The sequence below is a fragment of the Aquarana catesbeiana genome, linkage group LG01 (assembly GCF_042186555.1).
Source record: "Aquarana catesbeiana isolate 2022-GZ linkage group LG01, ASM4218655v1, whole genome shotgun sequence".
Lineage (NCBI taxonomy): Eukaryota > Metazoa > Chordata > Amphibia > Anura > Ranidae > Aquarana > Aquarana catesbeiana.
In genome coordinates, this window is record NC_133324.1 from 388,243,853 (window position 1) to 388,263,872 (window position 20,020).

General features: G+C 38.9%; 1 protein-coding gene across 1 annotated transcript in view; it reads right to left on the minus strand.

The window, feature by feature from the left end:
• Positions 1–20,020, minus strand: part of RORB (RAR related orphan receptor B) — a 406,621-nt gene that overhangs the window by 29,614 nt on the left and 356,987 nt on the right. Inside the window, exons 5-7 of the mRNA XM_073634272.1 lie at positions 12,606–12,727; positions 7,654–7,786; positions 3,942–4,049 (exon numbers count right to left, since the gene is read on the minus strand). Coding sequence (XP_073490373.1) covers positions 3,942–4,049; positions 7,654–7,786; positions 12,606–12,727 — 363 coding nt within the window. The remainder of the gene's footprint in view (positions 1–3,941; positions 4,050–7,653; positions 7,787–12,605; positions 12,728–20,020) is intronic.

The following is a 20,020-nucleotide window of genomic DNA, read 5'->3' on the forward strand; positions in this document are numbered from 1 at the left end:
TAGTATGATAATAATGCAGATAGGACCTGTAAAAAGCTTTTCATGATCTGCTAGTAAAAGCTAAAAGTGCAAATACAAATTTCCATTGTTCATCATGAAACCCCCAGGATGATGTTTAATAGCTTACAGGCATGCACTATACTGGGCAATGTAATAGTAAAATTACAGTTCTTTACTTTTTTGGATACAAGTATCTGTTACAACAATAATGAAGACATGTACATGTATGCAATTAGGTGATGCTTGAAGGTGAAATCTTTAGAGACCATGGGGGTTATTTACTAAAGGCAAATCCACTTTGCACTACAGGTGCACTTCAAGTGCACTTGGAAGTGCAGTCACTGTAAATCAAAGGGGGACATGCAAGGTAAATAAAAAACAGCATTTTAGCTTACACACGATTGGATGATAAAATCAGCAGAGCTTCCCCTCATTTCATATTTACCCCTCAGATTTACAGCGACTGCACTTCCAAGTGCACTTGCAGTGCACTTGTAGTGCAAAGTGGATTTACCTTTCGTAAAAAAAAAACCCATATAACCAAGCAAGCACACAGAACACTTTTTAGCAAGTATAATCTCCTTGAGCTAAGACACTTCTCTGGGTGTAGGTCCAATCCTGAAAGCCATAGATAGAGCATATTAGATACCTTACTAATTACATTAACCCACTTAGTTTTTAAAGGCAGTCCTATCTTGATCCAACCTGTGCCTATCTACAGCAATGCTGGTCTCTCTCTCTCTCTCTCTCTCTCCTCACAAGACAAGGAGGCTGCAGCAAGAGCCATTGGCTCCTGCTGCTGTCAATTAAATCCTATTTCTCCTGACAGGAACAAATAGCATTAAAAACACACCTAAATCACAGTTTTCAAAAACATTTAGACATGTTTAGACGCATTCAGACTCCTTTGGTGTTTGAGCATACAGTCACGGCCGAAATTGTTGGCACCCCAGAAATTTTTCCAAAAAATAAAGTATTTCTCACAGAAAAGTATTGCAGTAACATATGTTTTGCTATACACAGGTTTATTCCCTTTGTGTGTATTGGAACAAAACAAAAAAAGGGAAGAAAAAAATCAAATTGGACATAATGTCACACAAAACTCCAAAAATGGGCTAGTCAAAATTCTTGGCACCCTTCACTTAATATTTGGTTGCACACCCTTTGGAAAAAATAACTGAAATCAGTCACTTCCTATAACCATCAATAAGCTTCTTACACCTCTCACCTGGAATTTTGGACCACTCTTCCTTTGCAAACTGCTCCAGGTCTCTCTTATTGGAAGGGCACCTTTTCCCAACAGCAATTTTAAGATCTGTCCACAGGTGTTCAATGGGATTTAGATCTGGACTCATTGCTGGCCACTTTAGAACTCTCCAGCGCTTTGTTGCCATCTATTTCTGGGTGCTTTTTGATGTATGTTTGGGGTCATTGTGCTGCTGGAAGACCCAAGATCTCGGACGCAAACCCAGCTTTCTGACACTGGGCTCTACAGTGCGACCCAAAATCCTTTGGTAATCCACAGATTACATGATGCCTTGCACACATTCAAGGCACCCAGTGCCAGAGACAGCAAAACAACCCCAAAACATCATTGAACCTCCACCATATTTCACTCTAGGTACTGTGTTCTTTTCTTTGTAGGCCTCATTTCATTTTCGGTAAACAGTAGAATGATGTGCTTTACCAAAAAGCTCTATCTTGGTCTCATCTGTCCACAAGACGTTTTCCCAGAAGGAGTTTGGCTTACTCAAGTACATTTTAGCAAACTGTAGTCTTGCTTTTTTAAGTCTCTGTGTCAGCAGTGGGGTCCTCCTGGGTTTCCTGCCATAGCGTTTCATTTCATTTAAATGTCGACGGATAGTTCACGCTGACACTGATGCTCCCTAAGCCTGCAGGACAGCTCAAATTTCTTTGGAACTTGTTTGGGGTTGCTTATCCACCATCCGGACTATCCTGCATTGCAACCTTTCATCAATTTTTCTCTTCTGTCCACGCCCAGAGAGATTAGCTACAGTGCCATGGGTTGCAAACTTCTTGATAATGTTGCGCACTGTGGACAAAGGCAAATCTAGATCTCTGAAGATGGTCTTGTCACCTTGAGATTGTTGATATGTTTCCACAATTTTGGTTCTCAAGTCCTCAGACAGTTCTCTTCTCCTCTTTCTGTTGTCCATGCTTAGTGTGGCACACACAAACACACAATGCAAAGACTAAGTGAACTTCTCTCCTTTTTATCTGCTTTCAGGTGTTATTTTTATATTGCCCACACCTGTTACTTGCCCCAGGTGAGTTTAAAGGAGCATCACATGCTTGAAACAATCTTATTTATCCACAATTTTGAAAGGGTGCCAAGAATTTTGACCACTCCATTTTTTGAATTTTGTGTGACATTATGTCCAATTTGCTTTTTTCCTCCCTTTTTTGTTTTGTTCCAATACACACAAAGGAAATAAACATGTGTATAGCAAAACATGTGTTACTGCAATACTTTTCTGTGTGATTTTCTGGAAAAACAATTTCGGCCATGACTGTATATTTATTTTATTGGCCAGAACTTAAATTTATTCTGCCCATTGAAATGAATACATGCTCAAGCGCTAAACGCATCTAGTGGTTACGCGCCTCTAAATATGTTTAGACGTGTTTGCCATTTTTGATGCCCAAAAGATCCTCTTCTTAGCGCGATTCTTCTGCGTCTTCTGCGTGACTACCTCAAAAAGCTGCTTTTTCTAAACTCTTCTATAAGCCTAGGTTTGCATGGACACATAAGCTTTTATTGAGTGGTGTTCAGGGGCTTAGACAAAAAATGCCCAAAGCCCCAAAAAAGTCAGTTTAGGTACAGCAGAGTGCATGAAATCTATAGACACACACACAGCCTGGGTCAGGAGCGAGCTCACAGGGGCGTCCCCATAGAAAGTGGCTTTTTGTGGTGGCGCATTGAAAATAGGAAGAACCTGGAGTTGCGGCAGGGGGACCCCAGAAGAGGAGATTTGGGGCCGCTCTGTGGAATACCATTGCACAGAGCAGGTATTAAATGTCTATTATTAAAAAAAAAAAAACTGAGCATTTAAAATTTACAAAAAAATTTGAATGAGCTTAAAGTGACACAGTCAACTTAAAAAATATCCAGATTTAACTTCCTAGCAAGAGAAGGGATAGTATACTCACCACTCTGGTGGTCTTTGTCTACTACCTCCCCTCCATTCTAGTGCTTCAGCCTGTATCAGTGTCTTTGACTTTTGACACTTTCAGGAGTGTTGGATTCCTGGGTATTCTGCTCACCACAGATAAATCTCCTGACCTCTATGTCACTGTTTATTCTTGTACTGATAATGGGTTCCAAGGACAAAACTATGATGTGTGGTGGTTGAAAAAAGCACTACCGGAATTGTCAAATGCCAAAGACATTGATGGAGGTTTCAGTTCTGGCATGTAGGGGAAGGGAGGTATGATACAGGAGCCATGCAGTAGCTCTTCTCATGCAGGGAACATTTATCCGAATATTTTTTAACCATACAGAGTAATTTAAAAGCATTATTAAGTTATTATTATTTATTATAAATGAATATTTCAGAGCTCAGTGCTCAGTGTTGACCAAAAGCAGCATGGTGCACAAGTTAAATGTTGAAGGTATAGACTTGTACTGCATAAAGTAAAGATTGCACCTCACTGTACACATAATAATTCTTCAATGGATAGGATATACATTATCTGTATTCTTCAATGATCATATGTATGTGGAGGTGACTCTACTTTATTTAATACAGCATTATGCCTGCTTCATCTGATTGAGGCTCTTCACATGTAAGGTTCACAGTGAGATGCACTGCAGTGCAATACAGGCACATAACAAACACCCATGTGCATATAACAGAAAGGTGACTACTGCATTTTCATATGAATTTTAGTGCTAAATATAACAAAAAGAAAAAAAATACCTAATGTTTTGAACATCTGCATCCCTCCATATTTTCCTTCAAATAGAACAGTGTTGTTTAATGGATTGAAGGCACGACACATTCTTACTAGAACAACTTCTAGGCAGCCTGTCAAAAAGAACAAATAAAATACATGGGAAGTAAGATGGCACCATAATGTGAATGACAAAAGATGCTTTCCGTTATTTTGTATGTAGTAATAATGCTACAAGTGATAATCAGAACATTATCATTTCACTATCATATATGAGCATGAATTTAAATGCCAATATATTAGGCGGTTGTGCTTGTTTTGGAAGCATGAAAACTCACTTTCAACCAGATCTAAAAAAGTAGATGGCATATATATTTTTGTAACACAATGAATAAAAATGATTTTATTCATTAAATGAATTATCAGAATCCCTTTCAATAATGATGACTTGATTTTTAATGAACTGTGTAATTTTCATTTTATATTTAAACCTAGCATGAAATTGTGCCACCATATATGGTACAAAATAATGTATCAGAAATGCTGCTTGAGTCCTCAGGGGATGTAGGTCTATAAGATATCACAGGGTCTCATTTATGAATATTTGAGGGAAGACTTGTGTCTCCCACAGTTTGTGTTGCCCCACGGCACCCACTAACATTTTCTGTTCCCATCAAAATTTGTTGCTATGGTGTAACATGGCCTGTCGTTTTTTTCTGATTTTGTATCTGGAAGTGGCCAGTGCATATTGATTGCCCAGCATTGAGCTCCCCTGGAGTGTATAGGCATGTCTACTTCTACCTGTTAACCTCAGCTTAATTTTTCTTTTGTTTTGTGGCAGGTTTTTGTTTACAGCTTAACTTTGTTGCTCAAAGAACACCCTGTAAAAGATGAGGTTCTTTAGATGAGGTTCTTTACTTATCCCCCAGCAGCCTGTTTGTTGAATTCCATCTCTTTGCTTTTCCTGCTGAATGAATTCCATATTTCCTGGTGTGTGGAACACCTTCTTCCTAGCCACATGCAGTAGCTCTTTCTGCCGGCTCAGACATCACAGAAAGATAAGTATAGAGTCTTATCTTTTAACAGAGTGTACTTTGAGAAAAAATGACTCTGTGGCAGCATGGTTTATTTAAATACATGGAAGCAACTGTAGTTGCGAATGATGGGAAATATTGTCCTGCATTGTCTTGAGTATTGCAAAGTTCTGTGCGTTGAGCCGAACAACTGCTTTGCAAAATGTTATTAATATTTCACAGCAACATAATATAAAACTATCCCCTGTGAACTTGAATGTTCAGCAGCTATTAGTTGATGTTTATTGTACATCTATCAAGGAGTTCATCCAAAGTGCTAATCATATAATAATAAATGCTATATACTTTAATATTTGAATTTGATATCTATACATATACTGTATATATATATATATATATATATATATATATATATATATATATATTAATATGGAATTCGCTTTTTTTGTATAAAAGAAATATGCCATGTCCAGAAACAGCTGCTGTAATTATAAATATGAATTATTGCCAAGTACTGTGCTGATTGCAATATTAATGGTATATGCACAAGAGCACGTTTCATTATTGCTACACGCTGTTTAAAGTTCTCTGGAGATCAGCAGATGACTTTTTTTAAAAAAAAAGAAGCATTTAATTTACCTCATCCAGTCAGTGGTTGTTTCACAGAGTGTCCTGTGCATGTTTTCATTCAGATATTAGCACTTTATCATAACCTGCTTCTATCCATTCCTATAGAGTGTTTATACCTGAATATTTTACATTAGAAGCAAGGAGTAATCTTAAAATGAAAAACAAACAAAGCTTTGGTTTCGCTTATATGATTCTGTAATTCTAGCATAAAGTTTAATGTCCATGTTGTTTAAAATCTAAGGTAAACAAGTTTAAAATGGGGAATTGTGACTTTTGCCTTTGGTTCAATAGAAGATAGATCTAATATTTAGTAAATACATTAAAAAAGACACCTGCCGACCTAATGTTGGCAAATTGGAACAGTACAATAAAAAACAAACTTCAAATGGTAGCTAACTGTTGATACTGTATGTATTTGGGTTGCTGATCAGTTTTTCAATAGAACAATCTTTCTACAAACACATTTGCATTGTGGGAAAGTCAGTGATAGACAGAAAGTTTATCTTTTCCCCATCTTATCCAAAAATAAAAAATATATATTTTTCATCTGAAGTTAGACTTTAACCACTTGTTGCCTGCTGTATAGTCGATATGCAGCCTCATGGTGTCTTCCTGGTTATGGGAGGGTGTCCATGGATGTCCTCCCATGTGTGAACATCCCGCGCACCCCCTGGGGCACACATTAGGGGGTCTCTGTGACCGCTGTGTGTCTCAATATAAACAAAAGGAATTCCTGTGCTGGTTACCGGATCTCCTTTCCTCACACAGAGACCACTGTGAAGGAAGGATAGCCAATCTGTGCAGAATATCAGAGTATTTTTACAATACTATGTGATTTTTACAGTGACACACACCAGTGCAGCCACATCAGAGCCCTGATCTGCCACACCAGTTGTCCACATCAGTGCAGCCACATCAGAACCTTAATCTCCCTCACCAGTCATCGAGACCAGTGCAGCCGCATTAGAACCTTGATCAGCCTTGCCAGTCATCCACACCAGGGAAGCCTCATTAGTGTCCTGATCAGCCATGCCACTGTATCCATGCCAGTGCAGTCTCATCAGTGTCCTGATCAGCAATGTCAGTGCACCCACACCAGTGCAGCCTGATCTGTGTTTTGATCAGCCACACCAGTGCAGCCACGCCAATGCAGCCTTACCCGTGTCCCGATCAGCCACTCCAGTGCAGCCATACCAGTGTAGCCTTATCAGTATCCTGATCAGCCACACCAGTGCAGCCACATCAGTGTCCTGATTAGCCAAGCCAGTGCAGCATTTTAGAGCCTCAAGTAAATGAGATAGGCAGTCAGTACATTGAGATTGATCAATTTTAAATATATGTACTCTTCCTTTGTAGCCTTTCAAACAGACTTATTATCATACCCTGAACAAAAAACAACAAGTGCTAGTGTTCAGGATGCAGGTATAACGGACAGCAACAATAAGGGTAATAAAAGCAATAAAGGCAGGACCTAAAAATGGATATAAGATGAGTATAGAAAGTCCAAGGGTGAAAATAAAATGTCCAATAATTTGGAGATGATGTGGAGTGGAGTCTTGGGAAACATGCACTAAGGGCCAGCTCTTCTCAAGAGTGAAGCCAGCTCAGGATATCAACATAGTTATTATTATACCCTGATTTGGGTTATTTTTGTTAAAGAAATGTAGCAGATTAAATTTTGGCCTCAATTTATGAAGAAAGGTGACCTATTTGCAAACATTTTTAACAGAAACTAAGAAAAACTTTTTATTTTTCTAAAATGTTCAGTATTTTTTTGTTTACATAGCAAAAAATAAAAAATAAATAAAATACCACCAAATTAAAACTCTATCTGTCTCAAAAAATCAAAAAAAAGGGGGCAGAAAGGGGGTGAAAGTCTCTGCTATTGAAGTGGTTAAAGAAGGAATATAGTTCCCCTTATCTTGGTTCCTAATGTACGATTCCATAGTAGTAAAGGTACATATATTAAAATGTTACTTTTTGGGAATCTAACCTGTAAAAAAAAAAAGCCTGTAAGTTATGTTAAAATACTGCTAATACAAGACATCATAATTCATCTGCTTCATCTGCTTACCTGACTTAAGTAACAATATTTGATCATTCTGGCACAGCTCCATGAAGCCTGTTATTCGCTTTGCAAACTCTACCACATACTGTATTGCATGAGTGATCTGAATGGCACACTGCTGCCACAAAGCTTCTCTGGACTGTAAAATACACAAATGTGAAAGAACATCAATCAATCTGTTAACCAGTTGTATATGACATCATTGCTGTATATTTCTGAAAGGCTGAATTTTTTTTTTCCAATGTTAAGTTCAAAAAAATATTTCAATGTGACTTTTTCACATACATAAAATTGATTATTGCATAGCATACTTCAGTTTGTAGATTATACATCTTTATACATAATTCACTTGATTACTCCTGAGATAAGATCTCCCCACCTCAACCACATTCACATATAGAAAAAGGATTGTTTTCAGCTTCCAGACTGGTAAACATTCCAGGCAGTAAATAGTAAGGTACATCCATTCTTCAGCACAACTAAAGAGGAGCAAGAGAGAGCAAATATACATTTTTTTAAAATTTTGTGTGTGTGTGTTTGCATGTAAAAGAGATCAGCTTTATGTAAATAACTCAAAAAGTGCTTAGGTCAGTAGGTCAGCATTACAGACATACAACTAGTATTTTCAAAAGGAGGTCAACAATGAACCCTCTTATGACAGGTTTACTGTGAAGCCCAACTGCGTGATGATATCAGTGCTATTCTCTGCATTTGTGCAAGGCTCTGTGGAGATGCTCCTCCAGGGAATGGGTCTGAAATGCCCTGCTAGAACAAACAGAAATACCACTATATGGTGTGAGACATTTAAAGACACATAGAGCAGTCATGAAACAGACGGACTTGATGGCTTTAGACTCTACAGAGCCTGGGTAAACGTAAGGCTATGCTGCCCTCATATCAGATTAGGGAAATCTTTTATTCTTGATAACAAGAAGGGTGCCTCATGTATTACCTTAGGTACAATTTTTGATAAAAGGAATACTCACAAGTGCTCAGAGGAAGAGGGTATAACCTTTGAAGCATGCTAGCTCTTGGCGTTTTGTGGAGTGTCGTCCAAGTGCTCACATTGAAGAACCAGATTCTCAATGTATTCAGGGTCTGCTGTTTAAATCATTTTACAAGCATATGACTATATGGTTCTTGTGAGTATAATTGTATACTGAGCACTCTGTACTGAGCAATTCTGTGTTCATTAGTAATTGCTGAGGCTGAAAAGGTGAATGAGTTTCAGCTTCTAACTTCAGCTTGTTCAATTAAGCTCTAACAAAAAAACTGGAAGCTGACTGGTTTGTATGCAGAGCTGCACCAGATTTTGCGCTCTCCAGTTTTAGTAACTCAACACCAGTGTTCTCAATCTCTTTGTTTATAGCAAAGTGGAAATATCAGGGGTCTGTTTAGACCCCTGATATTTTCCAAAAGTCTCTAGCACCTAAAAAATATAAGAAACCAAAATAATTCCCCCCAACATACATGCACTACACACATGGGAGTAATGCACATTTGATGTGTTGGTACACTGCAGCATACCAGCACACCAAGGGCCCATTCACACCAGTAGGTGTGCATTGAAGTGGGCATAATGAGCACGCCCTGGTGCACATTGTGCATATGTGCTGCAGCATGCATCACAGTGCTTGCTTTTTTTTTTAGTTTTTAAAATTACACTCACTCAACTCCATGCATAGCAGCACATTGCACTGTGTTGCCAAAATGTAGTCCTGCATCATTTTATTGCAATAACCAATGCAGCACACACATGGTACTGTGGATCAGCCATTGCCACAATATATAGGCAACCTCTAAAAATTGTAGAGTAAGTTGCTTATTTACTGTTTTGCAAAAAAGACACAATTTAAAATTCACTAAATATTTGTTATTTATTTACTCAATATAAATTGTATCTTTCAGATTTTTTAGGAATGTTGTTATGTTGTGTATGTGTGTGTTGATAATGATTTTAGTGCATAGAAAATATAATTTTGATAAATATTTGAGCATATATCATGGGGCCTAAAAAATCAGTAGCACTATCTTTTTTATCAGTCTCGTGATCACAGCAAATGTACAGTGACAAGAAAAAGTATGTGAACCCCTTGGAATTAACTGGTTTTCTGTAGTAATTTGCCATAAAATATGATCTGATCCAATTAATGAAATGAGTTTGGGGGCATGTTCATGTATGGCTAAAAAATAAGTACTTTATGAAATAATACTGTGACATTTTCCCTACTGAGTCATGTGAACTGTGAATTTTAATAACAGATTCACTTTAAACTGATCACTTTTGCACATGCAGTATATCCAAAAATATAATGTCTATAAATTTCTTTTGCGCATATGTGCTTATTTGTAGAATAAAGAGTTAACAGTAAAACCCCAAAACTTAATATACTGTATTTTGTAAAAGCAGGGAGCCCAGAGGATAAAATGGTGTGGTTGCAATTTTTATATCACGCGTTATCAAATGCATATTTTCAGTAAGCAATACATTAAATATAGCACACACAATGCAATATTTGGTACAGCGTAAAAGATGAGTTAATATTGAGTAAATAGATAGTGAACATGTCAAGCTTTAAATTTGCTTTTACCCATGAAACATTGACAAACTTCAGTACTCAAAATTGTCCATAGGTGATGCTTTAAAATCCTTTACAGATAATCAGTTTAGAATTAACCATGAATGATGGCCCTTGAATTATTGATCTCACTCTGGCATGTGCAGCATTAGGTAACATGTGTAGCACAATTGTTGTTTTCATACATAGTCACACCTGGCATATGAGTTTACCTATGTATAGGCTTTAAATATTTTTATTTTTTATTTTTTGTTACTTAAAGCTTTTTGGACTTTTTTAAATTAGCATTAGCTCCATTGTGTAGCATTCCCCAAAATGCATACCAGAGGGTGAGGAGGGGGGAGGGGTTATGAACAAAGGAGGATTTTATCTATAATAAGAGGCACTAGCACAAACAACACATCCTAATAACTGTAAGCTGTGACTATTGTGTTGACTTTTCTGTACATTTAATATGGTTGCACTTAACCTGCACATATTATGATGGAACCATGCCTGTCAAACACCCAATCACTGATCTACTTTTGCTGTGTGCCAAATGTTAACAATTTATTGAGCAATTCCAGACACTGTGTATAAAACAGAAAGTCCATGCAATTTACCTTAATCTGAGTGTTGTGTAATTCACTGCAGACACAATAAAGAGAGCACCTACTAGGGTAATCTGAAACATACTTTCTATATAACTAATCACATTCAAACATTCAAGGCAGGTTAGAATCTAATTGGTGGCAGAAATATTTATTATTATTTTTTTTTTACATCAGGCATTGTGTGTGTGAAAGTGAGGATTCTGCAGTGGGTGTGTTAAGGAATACCTCTTCTGTATCATAGGCAGGGGTCCTTTGATTACCAGCTTACCAATGCAAGGAACTATGTGGACTGGAACAATATGGCAATGCCTGAATTAAAATGTGAAGCATTTAGCAGGTAACCTATGCTTCCTTTAGGCATCTCAAGGCTTCATTTTTATTTTGACTATAGTGTACCTTTAATAGAGAATAACTATTTAATATCCATAGGTGATTATCTTTAACCAATCATGGTTATGATAACAATAACAATATAACCTTAATGTATTGCTTAATTTGTTTAAAATGAGATAATATCCTAGTGATTCACCAACTGGGACATCAAATTTATTCACGCGGAACCATCACAATTAGATGATTATTGAGCTGTTATATCTTATGCACCGAATTAATGTTATTAGTAGATTTATGAATCATTGCAGCCTCACGTCTCTGTACACGCAATGTCTTTTGGGACGTGCTCCTTGTGCAGAGGCACACCTCAGTAATCACTGACTGGATTGCTGACTGGAGTTCTGTCTGAAAATGATGTACTTTTTAAAATTTTTAATAGAATAGCAAAGATTTAAAAACCTGTCACATTATTGTTGGCATCACATTGGTGAGATTCCTCTTCACTTCCTATCCCAGAGAGGTAACAGAAAGTAAGAGGAAATCTCTACAAAGTGAGGGGATTGAGACAGAAATATTTATCCTCATTTTTTTGTTCTGGTGACCATAACTTTTTGGATTTCCCATCCACTGTGTCAAACAGCAAGGGTGAATTAACCTAGCTGGGACACAGACAGCAATGAAAATCTGACGAGGGGCTAATCCTTTCCTACTCTAACCAAAGCGAAAAAAAAAAAAAGGTTTTGTCTATACATGCACTTTAAACTGATATTAGAAGAACTGAAGATCAGTTGGCTGTTGCATGACTACACATTGCCCATCAGCTTTGCAATGGTTCATTAAATAAACCTAAATGTCTCCAAAATTGTGTTATCTTTTAAAAAGTAATTGCAGTAGAGGCTGCAGATATATTTTAACAGACTATACAATAAATGTGGAAAAACAAAAAAAAGCATAAGCTAGTAATGTATCTGTTAATTGTAGTTAAAGGGTAATGTATAAAACAGTTTCATTTCTCAAATAGTAGATCACAGGCTAATGGAGTGATCGATACAGATAAGTACAGATTTCTATTTCAGTCTAAGGCTGGCCATACATTAAGCAATTTTCTTTACTTCAGCCATGGGTGCTGATGGGGGAATCCCTCCCGCTGTATCACGTACAGCACAAAGTAGCACATAGCAACAAAAGATGTCTATTTATAGTACTTACTAAATGTAAATTCTTGGAGAACAGTGCTTGTTAATTAGATTACAATTCATCATATTAACATTTATTTGGTATCCTGTGTTGGAAATATTACAACAAAATACTGTTAGCGTTATGTGTGTTTTAAATATCAAAAGCTAGCTAATTTTATTTTTTTTGTACTAAATGTTAAAGGTGTGGTAAACAAACATCAGATAGCATTGCATGCTAAAGTCAAAACCTTCAGTTTTAATACAATATACTATACCTTGCTCTGGTATACTTTGATTTCTTCATAACTATGGGTCTGCCATGCTAATTGATGTAATTCATCCACTGTGTATTGACATGTCTCCAGATGAGATTTTATGATATTTTGTGCAACTCGATCTGTGCCAGAGATACAAAAAAAAAAAAAAAATGTATGTAATACCTATTAACAGATGTAGATTGACTGTTTGGTGATCCTTTTGTGAGCATTTTTAGGGGTAAATTCTGAATACAATCTCCACTTGTGGAAGATGACCTTTGCATCACTCACTAGATTACTGAGAAAAGCAGACCGATCTTCAAACCATTCCATAAAATCAGAACCTCAGAAGCTTGGGTCTGTCCATGATCATGGCTCCTCCACCTTGCCATTTTTCCATATTTCAATCTATACAATTGTTGTCTTTTACAATAAAACTGGACATAAATGGATCATTTTGACCAGCCAGCCTGCTGATCAAAACAAAAAATAATTAATACAATTCCTCAAATTGTATTCTGGCAGCAGGGACTCCTCCACTGTCAGATAACACTGAAAATGAAAAATTTCCATCATTCCCATTCGAGAAAAGTTGGTTGTTAGACTTCCCTCTAGTGGGAACGGCCATCGATGGATTTATTTTTGATCCATCTATGGCCAGCTTATCATTTATACTCTTGCTAATCAGTTTAGGCAGCTCAACAGACACCAGTCCCAGTAATGTTATTTCACTTTACATAATCATAAATCAAATCCACATTTTTAAGCTTTGCTACATATTTACAATTTCTTTGTTATTTTTAAAATGTTCCAGATTTCATGATCTGTGTTTCTGTTCTTACCCATTGCATGGAGTTCTGATGGTCAAAAATATTAGTGAAATTATATTATTAATTATTATTATATTATTAATATTATGAATTATTCAGAAAAATTTCTTCAGACACTGACATGCAGGCTTATATGCAAATATCCCTGGTGCCTAGCGATTTTCAGGGTTGAGTGAAAGCGGTGAAATTTTACCTTGCAAAGAAAGCCCAATCATGAGGAAAATAAAAAAACAACTTTTCTGCTTGAATTTGATTGGTTGATGGAAGTCATCAGAGATTTACCACATTCACTAAGCTCTGGGGAAAATTTCCATGCAACATGAAAAGTATATTTGTCTTTAGTAAATCAATCCCAAAATTTGCTCTGCACAGTACAGACAGGGTTATTAGGAGTAAACCATGCTTCCCAGCCCCCCATATAACAAAGAGAACTAAGTAAAAGTTTTCCTTGCTGGAAGTTCAAGTAGAGAACATCTTCAAAAAGGTAAGCTGGAATTTTTTTTAAGCTATGCTATGTGAATGGGAAATGTAACAAATATCAAGTAGGTGTTATCCCAATTTGACTGCAAAAGTGGAAATACCCTTTAACCACTTCCCGTATTGCCAAAGTACATATATGGCCAGGCGGGAGCTTCGCCAATGCAGGTAGATCAGCGCTCATGCTCCTAGAGCACGCACCTGTAAGCCCAGTGACTGCTGTCACTCAGACACAAAGGATCACATGACCAGGCACAGGACCAATGAAATTGGCCTTCTACCGTGTGATCTCTGTGTTCAATCACAGCAATCACATGTATAGACAAAGAAAGTGAAAGTAAACATCGGTACTCTCTCCTGTCACAAAGATCGTCTGTGAGAGGAGAGAAAACCATTACAGCATACAGTGAGCTTTATCAGTCTGTCACACAATATTTACACACACAATACACCAGTGCAAGCAAGCTTACAGTGTCCCCGATCACTAACTCCCAGTGTAATGTGAACAAACAGTGCAGCCAGCCACCTTTTAACTGTCAAACTTGAACCAGTGTCACCAGTACTGCCAGTAACACTATACCTTTTCACTAGCTACACCAGTCAGTGTCACCAGACCATTGCCACCAGCAAGTGTCTCTGATTGCAGTGAAGTCAGACCTATATAAGCCAACACCAGTGTCCTGATCACTGCCATACCAGTGTCCGGATCCCCCCATACCAGTGTCCGGATCATCTCCAAACCGGTGTTCTGATCAGCGCCATACCAGTGCCCTAATAACTGCCATACCAGTGACCTAATCACTGCCATACTACTGTCATTGTCAATAGAGCCAGTGTCCTTGACTGCAGTAACACCAAGCCGCTATACACCAGCACCACTGTCCTGATCGCAACCACCCCAGTGTCCTGATACACCAGCACCACTGTCCTGATCGCAACCACCCCAGTGTCCTTTTCACTACAATACCAGTATCCTGATCACCACCATATTAGTGGCAGCATATTAGTGCCAGTGTCCCTAATTACAGTGATGGGAGACCAGTATAAGCTAGCATCAGTGCCCTGATCACCGTCACACCAATGCCATTGTCAACAGCGCCAGTGTCACTGACTGCAGTGATGCCAGACCAGCATACACCAGCACTAGTGTCCTGATCACTGCCACACCAGTGCCGCTGGCAGTGAAACCAGCAATACTGTCCTGATTATTAGTCACACCAGTGTCAGCAGAGTCATTCATGCCAGCACCAGTGTCCTAATCACCACCATACCAGAGCCAGTGTCAACAGAGACAGTGTCCCTGATTGCAGTGATGCCAGGCTAGTATACATCAAAACTAGTGTCCTGATCACTGCCATGCTAGTGCCATTGTCAGCAGAGTCATTCAAGCCAGCACCAGTGTTCTGATCACCGCCACCAGCAGTGTCAACAGAGTCAGTTTCCCTGCAGTGAAACCAGACCAATATATGCCAGCACTAGTGTCCTGATCACTGCCATTATCAACAGGGTCAGTGAAGCCAGCAATACAGTTCTGACTGCTAGTCAGCAGAGCCATTCAAGCCAGTAACTGTCTTCTGATGACTGTCACACCAATACAATGTTACCGAAACCTGAACTCCATGTCCAAAAAAGGTTGAGAGCCCTTTCTGATTCTGGGCATGGCAGATGAAAGTAACCTGACCTGACCCTGGCCTGTTAGCTGACCACGTTTCTGCCTGCTGTCGGGACTGATACTTTACCTGCATATTGACCCCATCTCTGTCTTCTGTCTGAACCGACCCCGGTCTGTTTAACAACCATGCTTTTGCCTGCTGTCTGGACCAAAATTTTGCACCTTTGCTGACCAAATCTCTGCCAGTCCTCAGTACTGACCCATCTGCACATCCCCCTGACTATTCCTGCGAGACACCAATCTCTCCCATTTTCTGCAGACAACTGCACGACTGGAACCACAGGAACTATTTTGCTCAGCCATTGTTCATCCTCCTGTACTTCCTGGCAAGTGATCACAAAACTGTATTATGGTGCAGCCACATACCACTAAGTTAGATCTGCTTGGCTTTTTGGAACAAGGAGTGCTATAGTTGAAGCTACACTAAGGTATATCCCTGACCACTCGTACAGAGAAAACCATTACAGTACATTGTTTTCTAAGCAGTGTTGATTGATTTTTGTGATACACAGGATGCAATGTCAGGTACATAAGCAATCCAAACATTGAAAAGGTCTTACCCATGTGGTATTTCCATGCTCAGGAGGAGTAGCAAAATGTGTAATTCTAAGTATGCTTATGTGTTAGAAATATCTTATTAACCCTTTCACTGCCAGGCCCTACGCTTCACTTTTAAACTCAGATGACCAGACCATTTTTGCAATTTTTCTATTGCATTTTTATTTTTCCCTTACAGCTTTCAGAGTTTGTAAAATACCCCCCAAACCATATATTTTCTGAAAGCACATGACCAGTTGAATAAAAAGAAGGTGCTACTGATTTTTAAGGCCCCCATGATATTTTCATTAAAAATACATTGAAATCATTAGTAGCAGATACAAACAAAGCAAATTTTACAAAATTCCTGCTAAATTCCTACTAATTATAAAAGCTTCACCTGTATTGAAAAACATGAAAAAATAAATAAATAATAAATTGCGCCTTTTTGCAAAACAGTGAAAATTGAACATATGCTGAAAATTCTCTAAAAATCTGGAGGTATTAATCAGAGTTTGTAAAAGACCCCCAAAACCATATATTTTCTGAAAGCACATGACCAGTAGAATAAAAATGATGGTGATACTGGTTTTTTTTTGGCCCCACAATAGTTGCGCATATGTTTATCAAATCGCTATTTTCACAAAAAAAACCCAAAAACCGCTAAAATCCTCATTTGCACACAAAACCACAACATAACTTTTACATCCTTCAAAGCAAAAATGACAACTGCCACCTTAATGCAGTACAGGTCAGGTCAGCTGCTTGTAAACACGAGTCCACAATCATCTAAATTTGGCTGGATTGGGGGATGATCTTATCTGTATGGCATTTTTGAGGAATGTCAATCAGACAGTTAAAAAACTCTATTCCAGTCTTGTTGGCCTCTTCCTGCTCCCTCCTCCTCTTTATTAGATAATTGATCCCAGCATTGAAGTAAGTGAAAGCTGAGCCATGTTTTGGATAGTCATATGGTCTAAGATGTATATAAGAGGCTGAAACGCAATAACTACAGGTGTTGATTCCTTTTATTGGATGGATTTAATAAAATCGTATATTTTTTATTTTTGAGATATTGTGGTGTCGGATTTTTGGACATTTTGAACTTTTGTATGACTGAGTATTGGGGCCATCCAAGCAAATGTGTCTCCATCTCATCCTCACATTTCATAAGGGCTATTTTGGGGTAGCAGCATTATTTTAACCACTTCAATACCGGGCACATTCGCACCTTCCTGCCCAGGCCAATTTTCAGCTTTCAGTGCTGTCACTTTTTAAATGACAATTTCGCGGTCATGCTACACTATACCCAAACTACATTTTTAGCATTTTGTTCCCAGAAATAGAGCTTCCTTTTTCGTGGTATTTGATCACCTCTGAGGCTTTTATTTTTTGCTAAATGAATAAAAAAAGTTTTTCTTTGTTTTTGTTATAAAATTTTGTAAATAAGTAAGTTTTCTCCTTCAATGATGGCCACTGATAAGCTACACTGATGGACACTGATAAGGAGGCACCGATGAGGTGGCACTGATGAGCACTGACGATGGGCACTGATAGGCAGTACTGATAGGTGGCACTGATGGGCATTGATAGGTGGCACTGATGGGCACTCATAGGTGGCACTGGTGAGCGACACTGATGGGCACTGAAAAGCTGCACTGATGGGTAGTTATGGGTGCCACTGATAGACGGCACTGCTGGGCATGATAGGCGGCACTGATGGGCATTGATGGGCACTGATGGCTGGCACTGGCACTGGATTTCACTGATTGGCAGCGGCCTGGGCACTGATTGGCAGCTGCCTGGGCATTGAATGGCATTTCACTGGTGGTCTAGGCTGGCATACCTGGTGATCCAATGTGGTGGGCATCCCTGGTGGTCATAGCGGCATCCTGGTGGTCCTGGGTGGCATCCGAGTGGGGGCTGTGCTGATAAACAATCAGCACAGACCCCCCCTGTCAGGAGAGCAGCCGATCGGCTCTCCTCTACTCTCGTCTGTCAGACGCGAGTGAGGAAAAGCCGATCAACGGCTCTTCCTGTTTACATCGTGATCAGCCGTGATTGGACACGGCTGATCACGTGGCAAAGAGTCTCTGTCAGAGACTCTTTACCTAGATCGGAGATGCGGTGTCAAACTGACACACTGCAACAATGATCACCGCAATGCGCGCTCCAGTGTAAAGAAATAAAAGAAACCATTTAACTATTAGAAGCCAGTCTAAAGAATATCTTTCCTTCGCTGGGTTGAACAAGCATCAAAACACAGCCTACTTTCTGCACAAACCTTGTGGGCCATACAATAAATACCAAAGGGCCATAGTTGGGCACCAGGGCTCTAGTGTCTTTGGGAGCATTAGAAAGCCCATACATGATTCTTTTTTTGTTCAACCACAAATTTGAATTTTATCAAATGCTTGAATGGGGGAATCCACCTGCTGTGCTATCGTACTCTGCGGGTGGGGAGCATTCCCCACAATCAGAATACAATGATCAGTGTTGCTGGCTATAGCTGGTGGGACTAATCATTTGGGAAGAGCCTGAAAGGCTAGTTGTACACAAGCCAATCGATAGATCGACTTCTGTACAATCAGCTAGCCCATGGATCAAAATTTTACCTGTCCCTTCTGAACCAGTTGAATTTTGATCTATGTAACTTTAGGAGGACATTATTTTTTATTTGAACTGTATTTTTTACTTTTTTTTCTGGGCACCATTGGATGCTTAAAGACTCAGTAGCAAAATGTGATTTTAACCACATAATAGCATATGATCAGTATGCCAACTGAATTGTCATACTTGTCCAGTGATCTGAAAAAGTACAGCTTTTTACATGTACAAAGGCAAGTTTATCCCATTATTGTATGTTGGCGCATGCTTATGCAATCTCTCCTTGTACAAAAAATGTTTATTTGCCCTAATCTGTTATTATTATAGAACAAAGAGAAAGCAATTCAATTGGTAATGCCTAGCACACATGGACCGAATGTCGGGAGACTTCGGCCAGTTCAATAAATACCAACCGACATTCGGCCTGTGTGTATGTCAGCCAATCCGAAAGAAACCAAAGCAGTTTGGCCGGCTTCTGTCAGACGAGCATGCTGGAAGCTAGCAGCTGACCAGCTCCTGATCAGCGCTCTCAGCCAATGGCTAAGAGCGCTGACTGGAGTGTTCTGGCAGGGGTCGTCCCCCTGTCAGAACACAGCGGCTTAGTGGGTAGATCGCTGTGCTAATGTCAGGTCACTCAACCCCCCCAAAAAAACATTGTTTCCGTTCAACCCAAGAAAACCTACTAGTGTGTACCAGGCTTTACTTTACATTACTTTAAGTCTGTTCATCATTCACTATGCAGGACAGGTGGCGTGTATACTAAATACAGCGGGTAAAATAAGTATTGAACAGGTTGTGTGACACAAAGTTGTCCAATAGCCAAGGACCACTTGTGGAGAGCTTCAGGGAGACCTGGAATTAGCAGGTACAATTGTTTCAAAGAAAACCATAAGTAATGCACTCAACCACCCTGGCTTGTAGGCACGCTCACCATGCAAGACTCAATTGCTGAAGAAAAAGCATGTTGAAGCTTGTTTAAAGTTTGCAGTACAACAATTAGACAAGTCTGTGAAATACTGGAAGAATATAGTCTGGTCAGATGAGACCAAAATTAAACACTTTGAATGCCATAATATACTCCATGTTTGGAGGTCAAATGGCAGTGCACATCACCCCAAAAAACCATATAAACAGTGAAGTTTGGAGGTGGGAATATTATGGTGTGGGTCTGTTTTTCAGCATATGGTACTGGCAAACTTCATATCATTGAAAGAAGTATGAATGAAAAAATGTACCAAGACATTCTTGACAAAAAATCTGCTGCCATCTACCAGGATGATGAAGATGAAACGAGGATGGATGCCATATGG